Source organism: Mustela nigripes, chromosome 8 (genome assembly GCF_022355385.1).
Source record: "Mustela nigripes isolate SB6536 chromosome 8, MUSNIG.SB6536, whole genome shotgun sequence".
Lineage (NCBI taxonomy): Eukaryota > Metazoa > Chordata > Mammalia > Carnivora > Mustelidae > Mustela > Mustela nigripes.
This window is the reverse complement of record NC_081564.1, coordinates 6,765,859-6,786,685: the sequence shown is the minus strand read 5'-3', so window position 1 is coordinate 6,786,685 and position 20,827 is coordinate 6,765,859. Positions and strand designations below refer to the sequence as shown.

Below are 20,827 nucleotides of genomic sequence, written 5' to 3'. Positions count from 1 at the left end.
GAGGTCTGCCTAACTTGGAAACCAGTTTCCAAAATAATGATTACGTGTTTATGTTAGGAGAAAAGCCTTTACTACATGTTGCCTGCAATTCAATGTTCAGATACCAAAAGACTGTAGCAAATACAGGACAATGCTACTACTGAATGGTAAGTAGTTTGGGCCTACAGGTCAGGAATAAGTTCTGCCCTTCAATACGATGACCATTTGAATGACACAGTTAGCTAATACTTTGACTATGTATGTTCAGAGATCACTTCTCAATTAAATTCTTGTCTAAGACTTCTCTTCTTGCATGAACAACATTGAAAATACCTTTATGGCTTAAGTACTTTTCAGCCTTTTAAATTAAGAGCATATCAAATTCTTTTCAGCACCCCATGCTCAATTTACTTAACTATCACACACACACACATACACACACACACCGACCTATGAATCCATTGTCAAACTGGCTTTTAGCAGGCATTTAAGGGTCCAAATTGTTAGCTACAATATATTTGCATTCAGATTTCAGACATAACGGTCCACGAGGATTAATTTGGCAATAGAATAGGGCAAAACAGGAGAAGTTAGGTTTTTAAAATTTTCACTTTCAGAAAAAAATGCCACCTCTATCTGCATTTATTGATATAGAGAGTAATTTTCAGGAGACTATCTCCTAAACTCATCCAGAACTCAAAAATGGGAGCAAAGTTGGGGACATAAACAGTGGCCTTAGCACGCACCCAAACTTAGCTCATCTTTTTAAGCCATGAAAAAAGTCACATGCCTGAGCACATTTTGAAAGGCATGTAATTTAAAGTCACATGGTAAAGACTAGGGAAGCATGGCAGCTTTATTCTAAGGAAAAAAAAAAAAAAAGATTTAAGAGTAACAATAAAATAAATGCACAGTGAGCAAAGAGGCAGCATGAAAACAGGAAGCCCTCGGGGACCTGAGGCCTGCGTCCGGGTTGCTGGCCGGCCGCCTGCCATCTCGGGCCTCCGTTTCCCCGTTTGTAAGTGCACCCCCCGCCCTACACCACCGGGCGGCTCTGAGATCAGGTTTGTGGATCACGAATACAAAGGGCTACGGCCCGCGCCCGCCGGCTTCCACCAGCCCGTTTCCATATGCTCGCTGACCGCAGTGCCCCGGGAGTAAGCCCCGCGACTGTCCTCACACCCCGCTGACTACTGCATCGGGAGGCTCTCTTGAAAAAAACTATGTAAAACCCAATATCCTGAGGCGCCCCCCCCCACCCCCGGGGGCAGCGCGGCGGCCGCCCGCACGCGGGCCGGAAGGAAGGGCCGGCGGGTCGCACAGCTCCCCGCGCCCGCGGACCAGCTGGCGGGACCGGGGCGGGGGCGCGGACGACACGTGCGCGCCTTCTGGTGGGAAACTTCTCAGAAGAACGAATCTTAGTACTTCTTAATGAAAAGAAAGAAAAAGGAAGGAGGGAAGGCGCTGTTGGACGCAGGCCTAGCGCCCGCCAGAGCAGCTCGCGGCTCCCACGACTCTGTGGGTGATGAAGCCCTCGGTTCCTAAGCAACCGCCGCGCCGGGTGCGGGGTGGGGGAGGGGACAGCCGGCCCCGCGGAGCCCACCAGTCGGCGGGGAGGGGGCGTCCTCCTGCCTGACCCGGATAAGACACTGCGAGAGAGCACGGACGAGCTCTCGGTTCAGATATTCTTGGAGAGTTATTTTTAGTGTCATTAAGAAAAAAAGCGCGTCGCCGTGGCGGGGCTCGTCCACGCGGTACCGCGCGGCGGCGGTTCTCGGCCGGAGCGCGCCCCGCGGCGGCTCGGCGGGCGGCGTAAAGCGCAGGATTTCTCTAGACACAAACCGCACGTTCTCGAAGAGCAGACAGACAGACGGTCGCGGTAAAGAAGCGTCAGGCTTCTCAGCGGTTATTTCTCGGGGCCGGTTTATGCTTACTCAAAAGTGCTAGAAGGTTTCCACTTACATATCATTGGATTATCACGAAAGAACAAGAACAAAGCTATTTTCTCTCTCTCTCTTTTTTTTTTTTTGGACAAACAATTCAAATTGATGCTATTATTATTGAAAAGTTATCATTTTTATATAATGCAATCAGTATTTATATGCCGATCAATTACTCTTTGTAAAATTAACAGCATTTTTAGCTCCTGAAAATGAGGTAACAACAATGTAATGAGACAATCCGATTTTAGAACACTTATGAATAAATGCAACTGAAAAAGGCTTAAAAATTAACCTATTCTTTGTCTTGGTAATGAATACCATAACTTTTGCAAATACATTTTCATCATTTATTAATCACGAGGACCAAACTATCATAATCCAAATTTCTGAATATGAGGAGGTAGCATATTTTCTACAAGTCACATCGTGTTCTGACATTTTCCTAATTAAACACATACACGCAACAATAAACACAAAAAGAAAACCTACCTCTTTTTCATTTCTAACAACTGATTATTGAGCACAGATCTCTCCTCTTCTAGCTGGAAAAAAACACACAGGAAGTTCAGTTCGTTACAAAAGTCCAGAGAGAGAGAGCTATTTCTCATCCCACATGTCCCATTCCCAGGCCAGGATGGATAAATCAGTGGGCCAGGAGAGTGAAAAAAGAGCAGTGGTTAGTACATCATGTACAGTTGTTAATTTATAAATCATTTATGACCCGGATGACTCCCCTTCCTCAGTACAGGCTGTATCTTCAACATTCGATAAATGTTTCTTTCATTTCTTAAATGAATGAGTGAAAACTTCACTGTTAACATTCTGGCTCCTTTACTGAAATCACACAGAGCAAGTGTCACTAAGTGTCACTAACTCATGGTGCGCTAGGAACAGGCTGTTTACTCATTTCATTTCATCCCTTCCACATTCCAGGCACTGGTTTCTCACCTATAATACAAGGAAGTTAGAAGAGAATTTCCAGTCGCCCTTTAGTTCTAAAATTCTATTATTCCATGAAGGGTGAAAAACAAAACATTCAGTTAATTACTCCTGTGAGAGAAGATTCACTCCCGCCCCCTGATCTATACCACACAGAGTTTATTATATTGAAATACGAATTTCAACTCACACTGTTAATAAAACTAAGGGGTGAGGGGCCCCTGGGTGACTCAGTCTGTTAAGTGTCTGCCTTGGGCTCAGGTCATGATCCCAGGGTCCTGGGATGGAGACCGAGTCTGTTGGTCAGGCTCCCTGCTCAGTGGGAAGCCTGCTTCTCCCTCTGCTTGTGCTCTTTACGCCACACACCCCCCACCAGGTAAATAAATAAATAAATATTTAAAACAAAAAAACAAAAAACTAAGGGATGAGACTCACTTCTTTTGTGAGTTTTGTTTGTTTTTTCCAAATCAAAAGACAACACCAAAGATTATGGAATGGTCTCCAAGAGCCCAGAATTCAAGCTACTAGCTCACTCACTGTATGGAGGTATGGTCTTATTTCTGATTTTGTATCAATTATGCATATGCTTTGCTGTGTCTTCATACTTTTAAAGTTCTTAAATATACGTAACTCTGTGTGGTTTTTTTTGTTTTTTTCATAACTCTGTGTTTTGAACATAAAATTATATTAAACACAAAATCTATTGAGATTAAACATATAGTTTTTTCGATTTAAACACTGCTTTCCTCGTCCACTGAAGATGTATGCTTTTGCTGCATGAGTAATTCACAAAAAATATTTAGAAAATTTTAAAGAGTGAAGGGAAGGGAAAGGGGTGGGAGACAAACCTTAACAACTAAAATAAGAGGGGGAACATCTGGAGAGTGGGATGTGGAGATGAGGGGCTTTCTTGTTTTTTTCCCTTCGCCCTTTTCTACAGTTTATATTTATTTTTTAAACAAGGAAGCTGTTTTATGATTAAAAGTGGGTACTGAGAAGTACCTACAATGAAGATAAATGAAGATAAAAAGGCCAGGGACTCAACAGAGAAAATAAGTTATTAACAAACGTGAAAAATCATTCAACACTTTAAAGAACAAGTATGCAGAGACTCTCCCTCTTTATTGGAGGGTGCACTGTGCCTGAATTTCCACGGAACAGAAATCTGGAATGCTTATGGTACGGACTTCTTCATAGGAGATGACATTTTTCCCTTCTTCTGCTCGAGGACCCAGTCCAGGTTGATAAGTTCATCTAGTAACTCTACTGCTTTAATCTAGTTCCTCATTGTTTCCTTATTTTTTGTGACCTTGACAGTCTGAAGCCACACAAGCCAACACAAGGTCAATTTGGATTCATCTGATGCTTCCATATGAGGAGAGTCAGAGCACACACTTTGGGGCAGGAATACGACAGAACTGATCTTGTGTTGTCCTCAACAGGGATCATAAGGCACACACTGGGTTGTTTTTTGATAAGGGTAACTTTGATCACTTGGGTGAAGAAGTATCATCCATGTTTCTCCACTGTAAAGGTATGATTTTTTTTTTCTTTGTAATTAATATGTATTTTGTGAAGAGATTCTTTGAAAATGTGTAAGCATCCGGCTCCTAGCAAAACATCAACCCATTTCTTTTAGCACCAACTGATGCATCTTCCCTAAATGAAGTACTATCATCACGGCTACCCAGTGGTGATTTTCTAATTCCATCATTTCACCTATTTATTAGCTGTCATTTCACCAAATGTCATTTTCCTTTATTTATTTATATTTAAATACATCATTTCCATGACACAGCATGTTATTCTAATGTTATTCAATAAGCTATACTCCATTCCTATCAATATTTCTTCTGATGTTCAAATTTTCCCAGATTTGGTCAGTGGGAGCCCTTTCGACATGATTATGATATGCTTCTGACTAATCTCCAGTAGTTTTGTTTTTTTTTTTTTAAAGATTTTATTTATTTACTTGACAGAGATCACAAGTAGTCAGAGAGGCAGGCAGAGAGAGAGAGAGAGGAGGAAGCAGGCTCCCTGCTGAGCAGAGAGCCTGATGCAGGGCTTGATCCCAGGACCCTGAGATCATGACCTGAGCCGAAGGCAGAGGCTAAACTCACTGAGCCACCCAGGCGCCCCGTAATCTCCAGTACTGTTTAAGTACTTCCTTTCATCCTGGTATACAAGATATTCCAGGCTCGTCTTGTACCCTCTCTGCCCTAGCCCTGGAATCAGCCATTTCTTTAAAGAATCTTTTTTTTTTTTTTTAAAGATTTTATTTATTTATTCGACAGAGAGAGATCACAAGTAGGCAGAGAGAGAGGAGGAATCAGGCTCCCCGCTGAGCAGAGAGCCGGACGCGGGACTCGATCCCAGGACCCAGAGATCATGACCTGAGCCGAAGGCAGCGGCTTAACCCACTGAGCCACCCAGGCGCCCTAAAGAATCTTTTCAATGCAGAAACACATTAAAAAAAAAAAATCTAGGTGCTAAGTGTACTCACTAATATTGGACTGTTGTTGCTTCTAAGCCCTGTCAGTGGACCTGATCAAAATTTAACACAAGCCCTGTCAGTGGACCTGATCAAAATGTAACACTGCTGGTCTTCAACAGATACTGTTAAGAAAATATAAAGGCAAGCCACAGACTCAGAAAACACTTGCAAACACTTGCAAACCTGATAAAGAACCTGTATCTAGAACTTACTAACAACACTCACAACTCAGTAATATGCAAACAACCAAATTTAAAAGTGGGCAGAAGATCTGAAGAGACACTTGACCAGAGAAGAGATATAAAAGGCCAGAAGCACATGAAAAGATGCCCAACATCATTAGTCCAACAGGGAAATGCCAATCAGAACACTTGGGATACTTGTGTTACAATTTCCATGGTGGTTTCATTCCATGGTGGTCAGAAAATACATGATTTCAATCCTTTAAAATCACTGAGACTATTTAATGGTCTATCCTGGAGAATGTTCCCCGTGCACCTGAGTAGCACGCAGATTCCGCTCCTATTGGGTGCTCTACAGATGACTGTCAGGTCTAGCTGATTCACAGTGCTGTTCCAGTCTCCAGTTGCTGATCCTCTCTCTCTAGTTGCTCTATTAGTGAAATAAGCTACTGAAATTTGAAGTCTCCGACTAGTATTGTTGAATTGTCTCTTTCTTTCTTTTTTTTTTTTTTAAGGGTTTTAAAGATTATTTATTTATTTACCTGAGAGAGAGTGAGAGACAGAGAGACAGAGAGTACAAGCAGGGGGAGGGGCAGAGGAAGAAGCAGGCTCCCTGCTGAGCATGGAGCCAGACTCAGGACTCGATCCCAGGACCCCGGGATCATGACCCAAGCCGGGGGCACATGCCTAAGTGACTGAGCAGCCCCATTTCTTCCTTTAATTCTATCAGTTTTGCTTTGCATATTTTGGGGTTCTATTATTAGGTGTATATATAATTCTTATAGTTTATCTTTTATTTTTTTTTAAAGATTTTATTTATTTAGTTGACAGAGAACACAAGTAGGCAGAGTAGCAGGCAGAGAGGGAGGAGGAAGCCGGCTCCCTGCTGAGCAGAGAGCCCTATGCCGGGCTCGATCCCAGGACCCTGGGATCATGACCCGAGCTGAAGGTAGAGGCTTTAACCCACTGAGCCACCCAGGCGCCCCTAGTTTATCTTTTATTATCATAAAATGTCTTTCTTTGTCTCTAGTAACAATTTTTGTCTTAATAGTCTATTTGGTGTGATATTACTATAGGCACTCCAAGGTGCTTTTGGTTACTGTCGGCAAGGAAGGTCTTATTCCGTCCTTTCACTTTGAATCCATTTGTGTCTTTGTATTTAAGCTGTGTCTCTTCCAAACAGCATATAATCAGATCATCATTTTTTTTTTTATTTTTTATTTTTTTTTTTGATTTTTTTTTTTTTTTTTTTTTTTTATTTGACAGAGAGAGATCACAAGCAGGCAGAGAGGCAGGCAGAGAGAGAGGAGGAAGCAGGCTCCCCACTGAGCAGAGAGCCCGACGCGGGCCTCGATCCCAGGACCCCGAGATCACGACCCGAGCCGAAGGCAGCGGCCCAACCCACTGAGCCACCCAGGCGCCCCAGATCATCATTTTAAAAAATTCAACCCGTTAACGTCTGCCAACACTCTTTTATTTTTATTTTTAAAAGATTTTATTTATTCATTTGACAGAGAGAGACACAGCGAGAGAGGGAACACAAGCAGGGGAAGTGGGAGAGGGAGAAGCAGGCTTCCCGCTGAGCGGGGCTTGATCCCATGACCCCGGGACCATGACCCAAGCTGAAGACAGCCTCTTAACCAACTGAGCCACTCAGGTGCCCCTGCCAACACTCTTTAAATCAGTGTTTAATCCATTTACATTTAATGTTATTATGGGTAAATTACAAACTTTTTCCCAATTAATAAAGTTTATGTCTTGGAGTTTTGGGTGCATAGCAAAACTGAACAGAAAGTACAGACATTTCTCACACACTCCCTGTCCCCATACATGCACAGCCTCCCACACTAACATCCTACACCACAGTAATACATTTGTTACAAGCACTAAACCTACACTGACACCCAAAGTTCACAGTTTACCTTAGGTTTGCTCTTGGTGGTGTACATTCTAGGAGTTTCCATGAATGTATAAAGACATGCAGCCACCACTGTAGTATAACCAAAATAGTGTCACTGGCCTAAAAATCCTTGGTACTCTCCCTATTCACTCTTGCCCCCACTTTACCCCTCCCACAACCACTATCTTTTTCTTGTCTTCATAGTTTTGCTTTTTCCAGAATGTCTTATCTTTGGAACCATATGATACATAGCCTTTTCAAATGGGCTTTTTTCCCTCAGTAATATGCATCTAATGTTCCTCCATGTGGTGTCATGGCCATGAGAGGCCGTTTCTTTTTGGTGCTCAATAATATTCTGTCATCTGGATGACCGAAGTTCATTCATTCACCTATTGAGGGACATCTTGGTTGTTTCCAAGTTTTTGGAAACTGTGAATAAATCTACTATCAACAGCCATGCACAGGCTTTTGTGTGGATTTAAATTTTCAGTTCATTTGGGTTGATACCAAGGAGCGCAACTGCTGGATCTTATGGTGAGAGTGTGTTTAGTTTTGTTAGAAACTCAACTGTCTCCCAAAGCAGCTATACCATTTTGCATTGCCACCAGCAGTGAATGAGAGTTCCAGTTCCTCCACAATTTCACCAGTACTTGTGTTGCCAAATGTTTTACATTGTGGCCATTCTGATGGTTGTATCATATTATCTCATTGTTAATTCACAATTCTCCAATGACTTATGATGTTCAGCTACTTTTCATATGTTTATTTCCACCTACATATCTTCTTTAGTGACATGTCTATTCAGGATTTTCATCCATTTTGTAATTGGATTATTCATTTTCTTATTGTTGAGTGTAAAGAGTTCTTTGTATATTTAGAGTAACAGTCCTTAATCAGATGTAGCCTTTGTAAATACTTTTTCCAAATCTTGTCCTCTCATTCTCTTTCACATTGTCTTTCATAGACAAGAGTTTTAAGTTTTAATAAAGCTCAGCTTATCAATTATTTCTTGTGGCTCATTTCATTGGTGGTCTTGTTCCTAAAAAGTCACCACTGTATCCAAGGTCATTTAGGTTTTCCCTAATCTTCTTTCCTAGGAGTTTTATAGTTGTGCATTTTACATTTAGGTTTATGATCCATTTCAATGTAGTTTTCGTAAAGGATGTAATATTTGTGTCCAGATTCATTTTTTTGCATGTGGATGTCTACTTGTTACAGCACTACCTCTTGGAAAAACAATCTTTGCTTCATTGCATTGTCTTTCCACCTTCGTCAAAAATCAGTTGCCTATTTATGTGACTCTATTTCTGAGCCCTTGTTCTACTGCTCTATTTTCTTAATCTCACACTGTATTGATTACCATAGCTTTATAGTGAAGACTTAAGTTTTAGCTTTATATAAGTGGTATTATGTTTCCAATTTCAAATTCCACTTGTTCATTGCTGGCATATAAAACAGTGATTTCACTTTTGTATATTAAACCTCATATCCTGAAAATCTGTTGTAACCACAAATACACACACACACACATTTGTATTTTCAAATACACACACACATAGATATGATGGTTCTTTGTCAAGAGTGCTGCTGACTGTGTGACTGTGTGGCCACAGGGCAGGGGACTAGGGCTGAGTGAGCCCAATACATATGAAGTAGCTCTTAACACAGTGCACACACATGTCAACTTAGTCTCTGATTTTTTTTTTTTAAAGATTTTATTTGACAGACATAGATCACAAGTAGGGAGAGAGGCAGGCAGAGAAAGAAAGAGAGAGAAGAGGAAGCAGGCTCTCCACCGAGCAGAGAGCCCAATACGGGGCTCGATCCCAGGACCCTGAGATCATGACCTGAGCCAAAAGCAGAGGCTTTAACCCACTGAGTCAGCCAGGCGCCCCTAATCTCTGATTTTTATTCCTGGATGCTTTCTTCCACTTTATCACCTCATGTATTGTTAGTCATATTCTCTCTGTATATTTGTCTAGGTTTTACTCCTTTTCCCTCCCTGCTTTTATCTTGCAAGTGTTTTAAACTCACATTCACTAAGTGATCAAAATTAACATTACCAATAAATGGGATAAAGCAACATGACATGCCTCTTGGAAGGACACATTATCTTCCTGCTAAAAATGCATAACCATCATATTAACCATCACACAAACCCAAAATGAAGGCTTTTATACATCATCATTGGTCTATTCTTTAAAAAAAAAAAATAAAGTCAATTCATAAAAGACAAAGAATGGCAGAAGCATTCCAGATGAAGAAAATGAAAGAGATTTGAGTCAGTGAATGAAATGCATGATCCTGGATTGGATCATGTACCAGATGGGGGGTGGAGAGGGAAATATAAAGGACCTTTACTGGGACAACTGCCTAAACAGAAATATGGCCTGTACATTAAATAACAGTGTTACAAATTCCTGAATTTGGTAACTGCACTGTGGTTAGGTAAAAACAACTCCTTACAGTATATGAGTATTCTGTGTTCTCTTTTTATAACTTTTTGCAAAGTTTGAAATAACTTCCAAATCAAGGTGAAACATGACTCTATTCTGTATCTGCAGCTCCCTGAGCTGTTAGCTTAATTGTCTACTCACTTGCATTTAGTGCTCACACTAGGCCTTTTTGCCATAATTTCTCTTTAGCTAAATCTTTAGCTAAATCCCCACAAGGGTGGGTCAGGTCAGGTAGAGATAACAGAGCCCAGATGCAGGGATGAGTTGGGCCAGGTGGAGACATCCAATCAGTGGGGTGCGCATACTGTCTCCCTAGCTACCAAGGAGTGTGGGCCCCCGCCTTTTGGGCACCAATTCTGACCAAGGTGATACGCTAGTTCAAATAGCTAGTATGAGGTGAAGTGTAATTCAATTGGCCACCCGTGTGTGACCTAGCATGACTGTGCAGCTTTCTCTGTGTGTTACAATCTCATTGGCCAGACTCAACCACATGGCCTTTGCTCTATAAAAGTTAGTCTGTGAGGCAGGAAGGGATCACCCTCTCTGTAAGAGGCAGCCCCGAATGGTTGGTTTGATTCTCCATGCTTGGCGCGAAATAAAGCTTGGCTTGACCTTCACTTTGTATCAGTCTCGCTCCTTTGATCACAGACCTATTATTGGGGGACCTAAAAGCCTCTTCTGCCTGGGCAGAATTACCTCTAGATTTCTGAATTTCATTAATAATCAGTGTCTGCTTTGGTGTCAATGGCTCCGTACCGGTGTCCTCCACCACCACGACCAGCCCGGGGGTTTCCTAATTGAGCTTCTATACAACCCACCATGTCCTTCCTGTGTGCAGACTCAGTTTCCTCACACGGGGAAATTTCCTTATTGTATCTCCTAACATTTTCTTCTGTTACATATGCTGAATTCCTTGCTGCAGAGATGGTAATTATCCTAATTCGGATTATCTCTGTCCTCCACAGCTATTATCCTCCAACTCCTCAGTATCTTTGTTCCCCTCTTTTTTTTTTTTTTTAAAGATTTTATTTATTTACTTGTCAGAGATAGAGAGAGAGCGAGTGAGCACAGGCAGACAGAGAGGCAGGCAGAGGCAGAGGGAGAAGCAGGCTCCCTGCTGAGCAAGGAGCCCGATGTGGGACTCGATCCCAGGGTGCTGGGATCATGACCTGAGCCGAAGGCAGCTGCCCAACCAACTGAGCCACCCAGGCGTCCCTCTTTGTTCCCCTCTTTATTAGGACTACAAGCTCAAGCCCTTCCTTCAGATGTTTAGAAATGTTCATTAGGTTCCTTTCTGACTTATTTCACAGTCCTGACACGGTGCTCTTTGGTCTTCACTCAGTTCCTTAACTTTTCACGTCTTCTGTTCCACTTGTGTCATTTCATCATCTCTTTGAACCCTTGTTTTATTTAAGTCACTGGAGTTTTTATATAATACAAAGCAATATTCCACTTTGGGTAATGTTTTCTCATGGCCTGAATTCCTCATCTCTCTTTGGATTCCTGTGTCCCTTTCTTTTTTTTTTTCTTCTTTTGGTGCAAAAGGCATTCAACGGTTCATCTTACTACAGGCAGCTCTACCTAGACCTTACATTTGTTCACATGTAATATAAATTCATTTTCCCCAGATACCCAACCTACTTTATCTGAGACTTTTAATCTTCCCTCTCCAAGGTATGACAGGAAAACCGGGCTCCATTGCCCATTCATCTCTATAGCTGGAGGGCTGGAGGACCAGGCTGGAGGAAGTGCTTTTAAGGGGACATGCACAGTCTATTGGAGGTCTCTTTCATGGATTTTCCCTTTAGCGCCCCCTCTGAACAAAGGGGATCCTACTGCTGCAGGAACATGTCTTCAGGCTTCCGTCTTGGGCAGATACTACAAAATTGTCTTTTTTACCATCTAGTCTCACCTCCTCTGCTGCCTTCCCTTCCCAGAGAGTGGAATGCAGCCTCATTTATGGCTGGAGGTGGTTACACGATACTATTACAGAGGTCAGAATTTTCCTCTCCAAATTAAAAGACAAAAGCATGTAAAGAGAAGGCCTTTCAGCCTTTCCCCACTTTGTCCCTCCCTGACTTCTTCCTGGAAAGTTTCGCAATCCCTGGAGGTGTAAGAGCCCTGGTAACCAAGGTCCACGCTAAGGGCAACAGGAGAGCAGAAAGGAAGGGGAGGGTTCCTGAGGACCTTCTTGAGAACTCAGCTGGACTGCGCACCTGAGGACTTATCATTTGATAGGAACCGCCCCTCCTCTTCCTTTTACTTAAGCCACTCTTTGTTGACTACCTATGGAAAATGATAACCGGCAGTTCTTCCTGCCACTGGTAGAATCCTGAGACGGTCAAAGAGAGCTTCTAGCCTCTAAGATTCTTCTGTGACTTTTCTTCCAGGATGACTATTCACCTCTTCAATCTAATTTTCCCTAAACTGAGTTTGGCATAAGGATGAGGAGAAGTAGAGTAAAAATTCTCAGGATTCTGGGGCACCTGTGTGGCTCGGTTGAGTGTTCAACCCTTGATTTTGGCTTAGGTCATGGTCTCAAGATTGTGGGACTGAGCCCCACATCAGGCTCTGGGCTGGGCATGGGGCCTGCCTGGGATTCTCTCTCTCCCTCTGCCCCTCCACCCTGTCTCTCTATCTCTCTGCCTCTGTCTCTCTCCCTCCATCCCACTCTAAAAAAAAAAAAAGAAAAAAATTATCTGGATTTTGCTACACATTTTCTTTTCTCTCACCACTGCGAACAGTGTCAAAAGAGTCAAACCACAGTCATGTTCCTTCTCTTGGTTGTCAGTTTTAATATTTACAGCATGAGGCCCATTGGCTTTGCTCGATTTTCCTGGAGACATTTTTTTTTTTTTTAATAACCAGAAGAGTATGTTCACTTCATTAGGTATTGAGGAAGAAAGATTCCATGATCAGTTTCACTCAGCCCTACCTGCCCAGAAGTCTCTGAGCCCAGATTAAAATTACAATGGCTAATGTTCACTGTCTTCTAAAATAAACTATGACAAGCTAAAAACAGTGTTGCCTTGGGGCACCCCGCAGGCTTAGTTGGTAGAACATGTGACTCTTGATGTTGGGGTCAGGAGTTAGAGCCCCATGCTGGGCAGCAGAGTTTACTTAAAAGCAGTGTTCCGTTTCTCAACAGTCACATTTGCGAATCCAGGCTTGTTTAACATTTGCAGGCAATTATTCATAAGTCAATCTAAATGGTAACCCCAATTTTCCGTAGACTGCGTTTGCTGTACAAGTGTTGATAAAGCACTTATTGAGATCTAATCCTTGTCCAGTTTCTACAAACCAACTGTAACCTCATTTTGCAAATAACTGGGATGGCAGTTGGAGGGAGAAATCAACGCTGTGCCCATAGCGACAGCTCGGTGCATCTGCAATCCTTACAAGGAGGAATACATGGGAAATCATGTCTCAGACATTTCAGAAGTAACTACCTCAGATGGCTATTTCTGTAGAAGAACTTCTATTGTTGTGATTACTTTTAGTATTCTCTATCATAGGAAATGCTGCTCTGTATCTTTCCATTAATCTTGAGACAACATGACCCTGCCTCATTTTGCCCTGTATGCTTCCAGTACCCACAGAGGGCATGTGACCTGCTCGTTTGGTGATCAGGCTTCTGGCAAGCACAACTCTGTGACACTGGAAGGAACTGACATCATGTAAAAAAAAAGTAGAAAGAGTAGTCAAGGTTTCTGTATCCTGAGGCCCTGGCTTGAAACGGGGTATGTGTCTAATCACTCGCTTATTCATTCAAACCTGCATACTATGCACTGTGGTTCCCACCATCTCACAGCCTGTGTGGGGAGAAGCATGAGAAATAGCTACAACACAGTGTCGTGCGTCTGACGGAGAACTGCGGAGACTGCTACCTGAACACAGAGCAGGAAGCAGCTAGCCCTGAGCCTGGAGAAGTTTCCCACATAGGGACGGGGGAGTGGAGCTGTCAGAGTGGACATGGGAACGTCAGCTGACCAGGTGTGGCAGGAGAAACATGAGCCAACAGCGTGGAAGGTGTAAAAAGAGGAGAGTCAAGAATGTAGGTGGTGATACCAAATGTTCACAGAGGATGGAAAGGAAGCCACGCACTTGTGCCATCACTAGGTAAGTGATGAGTCAAGCAAGAGTCATTTCAGTAGTGCACTGGTGTGGCGAGAAGCGGACTACGAGGGACTGGGAAGAAAATGGGAGGTGAAATTAAAGGCAGAAAATATTACTCCTTTGAAAAGTTTGGAAATAAAGAAAAGAAGATCAGGCTGTAAGTGTGAACAGTATGGCAAGATCTAGAACCACTTTCAAGGCGCGCCTGGGCGGCGCAGTCAGCGGAGCATCCGCCTCTCGGTTTTAGCTCAGGTCAGGTCATGATGCCAGGGCTTTGAGACGGAGCCCCACATGGGGCTCCGTGCCTGGCAGGGAATCTGCCTGAGATTCTCTCTCCCTCTGCCCCTCCGGCCCCCACCCTCTAAAATAAACAAATAAACCTCAAAAAAAAAAAAAAAAAAAGAGAGGCACCTGGGTGGCTCAGTGGGTTAAAGCCTCTGCCTTCAACTCAGGTCATGATCTCAGGGTCCTGGGATTGAGCCCCGCATCGGGCTCTCTGCTCAGCAGGGAGCCTGCTTCCTCCTACTCTCTCTCTCTCTCTCTCTCTCTCTCTGCCTGCCTCTCTGCCTACTTGTGATCTCTGTCAAATGAATAAATAAAAATATTAAAAAAAAAGAGAGAGAGAGAGAGAAAGAGAAAGCCACTTTCAAGAGAATGAGGAGGATTTCCCAACCCACAGAAAATCCAAAGGGGCCAACAGACATTGTGGCCACTGGCAGGCGTGCAGACTTCGGGAGGGACAGTGACAGTCGGAATGGAGGAAGGAGACCTGAAACACCCCAAGTGGGTGCACAAACGATACGTGGTACCAGCATCCAACAAATACCACTCAGCCCCGAACACCTGCTACAACACCAAGAACCATGAGAACAGGGCGTTGACAGAAAAACGTGGGTCACAAAGGGTCACATGCTCTAAGAGTCCACTGATAGGAAACATCCAGAAAAGGCAAAAACCCCACAAACACAACACATAGATTAGCGTTTGCCAGGGTTAGGAGGGAGTGATGGGAAGCGACTGCTTCAACAGGTAGGGGCTCTCCTTTTGGGGTGATGAAAACGCTCTGGAACTAGACAGACGTGATGACCGCACTGCAGGAAGAACGTACCAAATGCCACTGAATCGTACACTGTAAAGTGGCTGAAACAGTAAAGCTTGTTACATGTATTTACACGCACACGCGCACGCGCACACACCCTAAAGCAGCATGAAACCAGTCATGCCATCAGGCAGAAAAGTGAAGGAGAAAGCCAACAGTCAGCGTCAATCATATAATTAGGACAATCCTCATAATCGTCGTTTATCAAGAAGAGGTAAGTTATGTTAACCATGAGGCTGAACAATATGAAATTGCAAAATGAGCAGTTTCATACAGTTTAATCTAGCATGTTCCTTTTTCAAAGATAGAGCACTCTGTGACTGTCCATAAAGATTTCTGTCACTGTTGATGCCAGATATAGCAAGCCTCTTGCGATCCCAGCTGATCCTGATTTTTGCTCCCCTCCCCCGACAAGATAAGTAGTACCCCACTTGGGAAAGGCAACTCCCACAATTTCCTTTGGAAAGGACAATGTCTGCTAGGGAGAGCAGATGAGAAAGAATACACACACGTGGGTTTTGTTTCCGGTTTTACCAGCTCTGTTCCAGAGGATCAGGAACAGAGGAGTCCTTCCAACTCCAAGATACAATCCTTCTTCACCCGGGAGCGCACGATGCCCACCAGTCAATCAAGGCAAATGAGAATTCCTCTCTAAAAGCGGAAACTAACATCACTCTCCAACTTGGACCAACCCTCCTCATCTCAGAATATCCTACATCTTTTAAAATTCATAAAAAGAGAGTAGGTTCTACAAAATCACTGTCTCAGGAAGGAAGGAATTCTTATTTTGATAAATGAGCTCCCATCCAATGGACAGACAGGAAATCAAACAGCCCTCATATTGAAGGAAGTAATCCCAGTGAGATGCTGAAGATTCACAACAGATTCTGGGGTGTCTTGGGCTTTCTAAGCAAAAAAAAAAAAAAAAAAAAAAATTGAAGTAAAAAACCCAACAATCCAATAAACCGAGAGTACATTTCTATAGCATTGCTTGACCCCCACCTACCACATTCCTAGCTCATAAGTTTTTCTTTCTTTTTTTATCCATAACAGTAATAATTATGAAATAAGTGGAAGTAAGTTTTAGTGTCTGTATAGGATAGGAGCAGGGTACAAGCCCCCGAGTTAGTCCGAGGGGCGTGCAGGTCTTGGCTCCACTGCCTAGCAGTGTCCTTAGCAAACTGGTCGACTTTGGAGCCTCAGCATATCTTCAAAAAAATCTTCTTATCTCAGAGGTATGTTGTGATGAGTGTGAAACAGACAAAGCCACCCTCTCGATAATTGTTCAGTGAATTATGATGCTACTAATAAAAGGAATCAGGATAGAACTCAGGTTCTGGGTCAATATTTAACCCATGCCCTGTCAGCCTCCTCTCCACTGTCTTAAGTTTAGGATGTAATGATCCCGCAGTCAGACAATTAAAAATCTTTCTTTTTTTTCTAAAAGTAGGGTTTTTGCCCAACATGGTGGCTCTGTAGTGTATTTCTAAACATAGCTGATCAATAACTCGGCTTGACTACAGTAAGTAATGGAGTGAAATTTGTAATTTTATGGAAGTAAGCAGTACTCTAGATTCCTGGAGATTACACAGTAAGAGTAACAGAGCCAGTGAATTAATCAGTCTTCTGTAGACTAAGGCTGCTTCTAAATTATTTTGGATGGGTGAGTCTCTCCACTACTTTTGAAATGAAAAACACAGACATTATGTATGTGTGTGTGTATAAAATATTTATATTTGGGGCACCTGGGTGGCTCAGTGGGTTAAAGCCTCTGCCTCCGGCTCGGGTCATGGTCTCAGAGTACTGGGATCGGGACCCTCATTGGGTTGTCTGCTCAGCGGGTAGCCTGCTTCCCTCTCTCTGCCTGCCTCTCTGCCTACTTGTGATCTCTCTCTCTCTCAAATGAATAAATAAAATCTTTAAAAAATATATTTATATTTGTATTTATTTATTTCAAGGGAAGGATTACCCTAGTCCTCCTTGGTGATCAATATCCTTGTTAACAAGCTCTACCACTGAAGCCTATTATTGAGTTCATGCCCGTTTATTTCTCCTCAGAGTAAAACACAGAACTACAAAGGGCCTAACAATCTGTCCTTTAAAGGGAAGTCACTTTTCTTAGTTGATCTTTGCACACCTATTGGGTAACACCCATCGAAGTCACTGGCTTTCAAATCCTTTTCCAAAGGAAGGCAATTCAAATGCCAACATGCAAAAGGGAAGAGCATGGGAGGCAGCGAGCCCTGCAAAGCTCTGTCCGAGGAAGCATGATGCCTCCTTCCACTGCTTTCCGGTTCTGAGTGACAGAAACAAGGAATGTAATCAACAGCCCAGTTAAGGTCACAACATGAGAGGAAGGGATGATCTCTCTGTTCATCCCACGTATGGAATCTGCTTTCTCTACCAGACATGCTCCAGGAGGTCAAGTGAGACGCCCCTCTCAGAGATCCTTCTCCTGCAAGAACTTACAGACACCCCGAGAGAGCTACAATATGTTTAGATGCTCTAGTTTGTGCCAGGAAAAAAAGGACCTCCTCTGGTCAAAGGGCTTCTATTTTCATGAACTCCAGCTCCTCATATACTGACCAAAGGAGAGGGCAGTAGTCCCATGTAAGTCAACTTTTCCTGACCCAAGTCATTAGATGGCAAACATTTCTTGACTCTATTACCTAAACAAGGGTAAGCAGATTACTATCTTCGTGTTCCTTTTAGAAGTAGAAATAATGACAGGGCCATCTTCCAGAATTATTGTAAAGATTAAGTGAGATGATAGCTGTCATTTATTTGTGCTTTTCACATAGTAAGAGCCAGTAAATGTGAGCTATTAACACCAAAAGCGTCATCGCCATCCTGGAGTCTGGAGAGATGTGACATTTCTTTTCTGAAGAATATTGTGGGAAACTATGATAAAGAATTTAAAGTCTGAAATCAACTCCAAAAAGTGCTTTCACCACAAACTGCACCACGTCAATGGGTAACTCCATGTAAATTACCCCAAATTACTCCATCGTAAGTGAGAATTAATCTTTGCCAAGTATGCGGGGTGGGGGGAGGAACTCTCTTGAAATGTAAACCAAGAATTAATGACCACCCGGTAAAAATTCTCTTTAAAATCTCATTTTAGGAATCTGCTGAGGCCGGATGTGACGAGCCATTTAGCACTGGGATTCAACTCAGAAAGAATAAAAAGCAGGATATGGTATTCTTTAAAATCAGTTTTGTTTCAGTGTTTAATGAACTTATCACAAATCTTTCTGATTTAAATACGGAAGCCAATGGGTTGTGGTGAGCTTCTCGCCCATTCTGGGGATAGCACATAGCACATAACACATACCAACACACACAATTGCACATACGTACACAGTTTCATTAGGAAATGCTTAAAAAAAAAATTTTTTTTTTTTAAAGAAAAGCAGAGTTCTATTTAAAAACGCCTGCCAACCCCCACACCAAGTCCCTATCCTGGGAATTTGCTTCCTTCAAACCAGTTCCGATGAAAGAGAAAAGGAACCTTAAGAGAAAAGTAATTTTGAAATCCAGGCAGTAATAGTAGGGAGACGAGATCCTTCCTTTCCATTTAAATGCAATGCTATGAGACTGTCTAATAAAGATCGTATTTTCTACTTGCTTGCAAGTTCCCCATGTTGTTACTGGTCTTTTTTGGTTTGGGGTTTTTTTTTTTTTTTTTTTTTTTAAAGAAAATCTGTCAACTCCCACCCTAAGTCCTACAGCAGCACACTTGAAGGCAAGAAGACACATCACACAGGCAACTTGGAATCCCCATTTGGAGCCACACAACCACACCAAGGGACCTCCAAGCGCCCTGCCGAGGGCAGCGGGCAGGAGCAGGGCAAGGCTAGGCACCCTCCCCCCCAGGCCCACTGACCTTCTGATGACCTGTGACTTCGTCCCTGCTTCTCCCCAGCTCCTCAGCAAGTTTCACGTTCTCTTCTTGCAATGCCGAAAGCTGCTGGGACTTCTGAGCTGCTGCCTGCTTGAGGGTTTCTCTGCAAGGACAGTGAGTGCAGGGTTACCATAGAAACAAGACAGGCAAGGAAACTGTGGGAGACGACGGGCTTCACAGCACTGAGGAAAATATATCTGGGTCACGTGCCTGATAGGATCTATAAGAACAGGAGGCAGCGGTGTCTACGTGCAGGAGAGGCTAAACGGCTGTAACCCCTCGGGAGGAGGACTGCCGCCCACAATTATTACATTCTTTTTAAACCTAATAAACACTATATCCACCCTCTCTCCACCCACACTCACCCATTTCTATCTAAACACTCCCCATACAAAAGGCACTGTTACTATAAAATAAACGACAAGCGAAATGGTCAGTCCTCTTGTCTTTAGGACTATTTCCATTAGAAAATTATACAAAAACCCACTATGTTGATAAAGTGCTTTCCTTTGCTGTCAAGGTACTCTGTTCTGACTGCACAGATCTGTAATCTGTTGGGTTATTTTTTTTTTTTTTTCTGGCAGAAATAAAAATCTAATGGTCCTATTTGCCAGTATCTGTCAGGGTCAAGTGCTAGCATGAATCGGAGTATATTTTTAGGACATCTCTCCAGGTGAAATGCCCAAAGGAAATGCGGTTTTCCAATTACATAACAGGTGTTTCATTTTGATTGTATTCTTTCCACGAGGTTACTTTGTAATTAAAAGAAGCAAATAAAAATACAGCCTGCTGACCTGCGTCACAAATATCAGCATATAAAACGTGAACAGGCTAAGCCTATGTGTTAGACATCTTCCCAATATTAAAGTTATCCAAAATATACATCTCAAATTCTTATCCTTGACACGTGGATATTGAAAATATTTTGTTTGATCACTGGATTTTAGTTTTCCATCATAGAAGATTTTAATGCCACTATGAATTTTAAGTCTGTGCTGGCTAAACTCCGTTTAGGGAGCTGTCACACACGGCTGAATCCTGAATCAAGTCCTCTGGGTATGAATCCATCTGCTGATGCAGGAACACATCTATTTTTAACTTCAATTGTTTAATGGGTGGCAATGCCTGGCATCTTCAGGTTCTTTTTTTTTTTTTTTTTTTTGAGTTTTAATTCTCCATCCACCTATAATAATGCCTAGTGGGGTAAGATTTAGGGGAATATATTTATACAAAAACTGTCCTAGCACATTAAATGAGGTCTTTTACAGAGATGTCTACATACCAAGTGAGGAAAAACAGAAGAGATTTAAGCCTCAGGTCATTCAAAAGCTAGGAGAGTTGGTTTTAATTATGGATACACACACACACAATAGCTAAAGTTCGCCTTCTGGCCCAAGTCCATCAATTCTTGACAAATCTGAAGATTTTACTTATCATTTTTTTTTTTTTTTAAATTCCCAGCTGTCACTGCCTTCCTTGGGAGATGTTTGGTTTGGACTTAGCATCTGGGTAGATGGTCAGTGGTAAGTCTGTGATCCTGCTGTCTCTTAAAGAGTTTCATCTTTTTTTTTTTTTAAGATTTTATTTATTTATTTGACAGACAGAGATCACAAGTAGGGAGAGAGAGAGAGAGAGAGAGAGAGAGAGAGAAGAGGAAGCAGGCTCTCCGCTGAGCAGAGAGCCCGATATGGGGCTCAATCCCAGCACTCTGGGATCATAACCCGAGCCAAAGGCCGAGGTTCCAACCTGCTGAGCCACCCAGGTGCCCCAAGAGTTTCATCTTTTAATGGCTGATTATTATTATTATTACTATGA

The 20,827-nt window shown here is 42.7% G+C and overlaps 1 protein-coding gene across 3 annotated transcripts in view; it reads right to left on the bottom strand.

Annotated features, from left to right (window-relative positions):
* The window catches only part of CLIP1 (CAP-Gly domain containing linker protein 1), a 126,472-nt gene that overhangs the window by 8,760 nt on the left and 96,885 nt on the right, over positions 1–20,827 (bottom strand). For all 3 annotated transcript variants that reach the window (XM_059408332.1, XM_059408335.1, XM_059408333.1), the window contains 2 exons: positions 18,995–19,115; positions 2,412–2,464 (listed from right to left, as the gene is read on the bottom strand). In XM_059408332.1, coding sequence (XP_059264315.1) covers positions 2,412–2,464; positions 18,995–19,115 — 174 coding nt within the window. The remainder of the gene's footprint in view (positions 1–2,411; positions 2,465–18,994; positions 19,116–20,827) is intronic.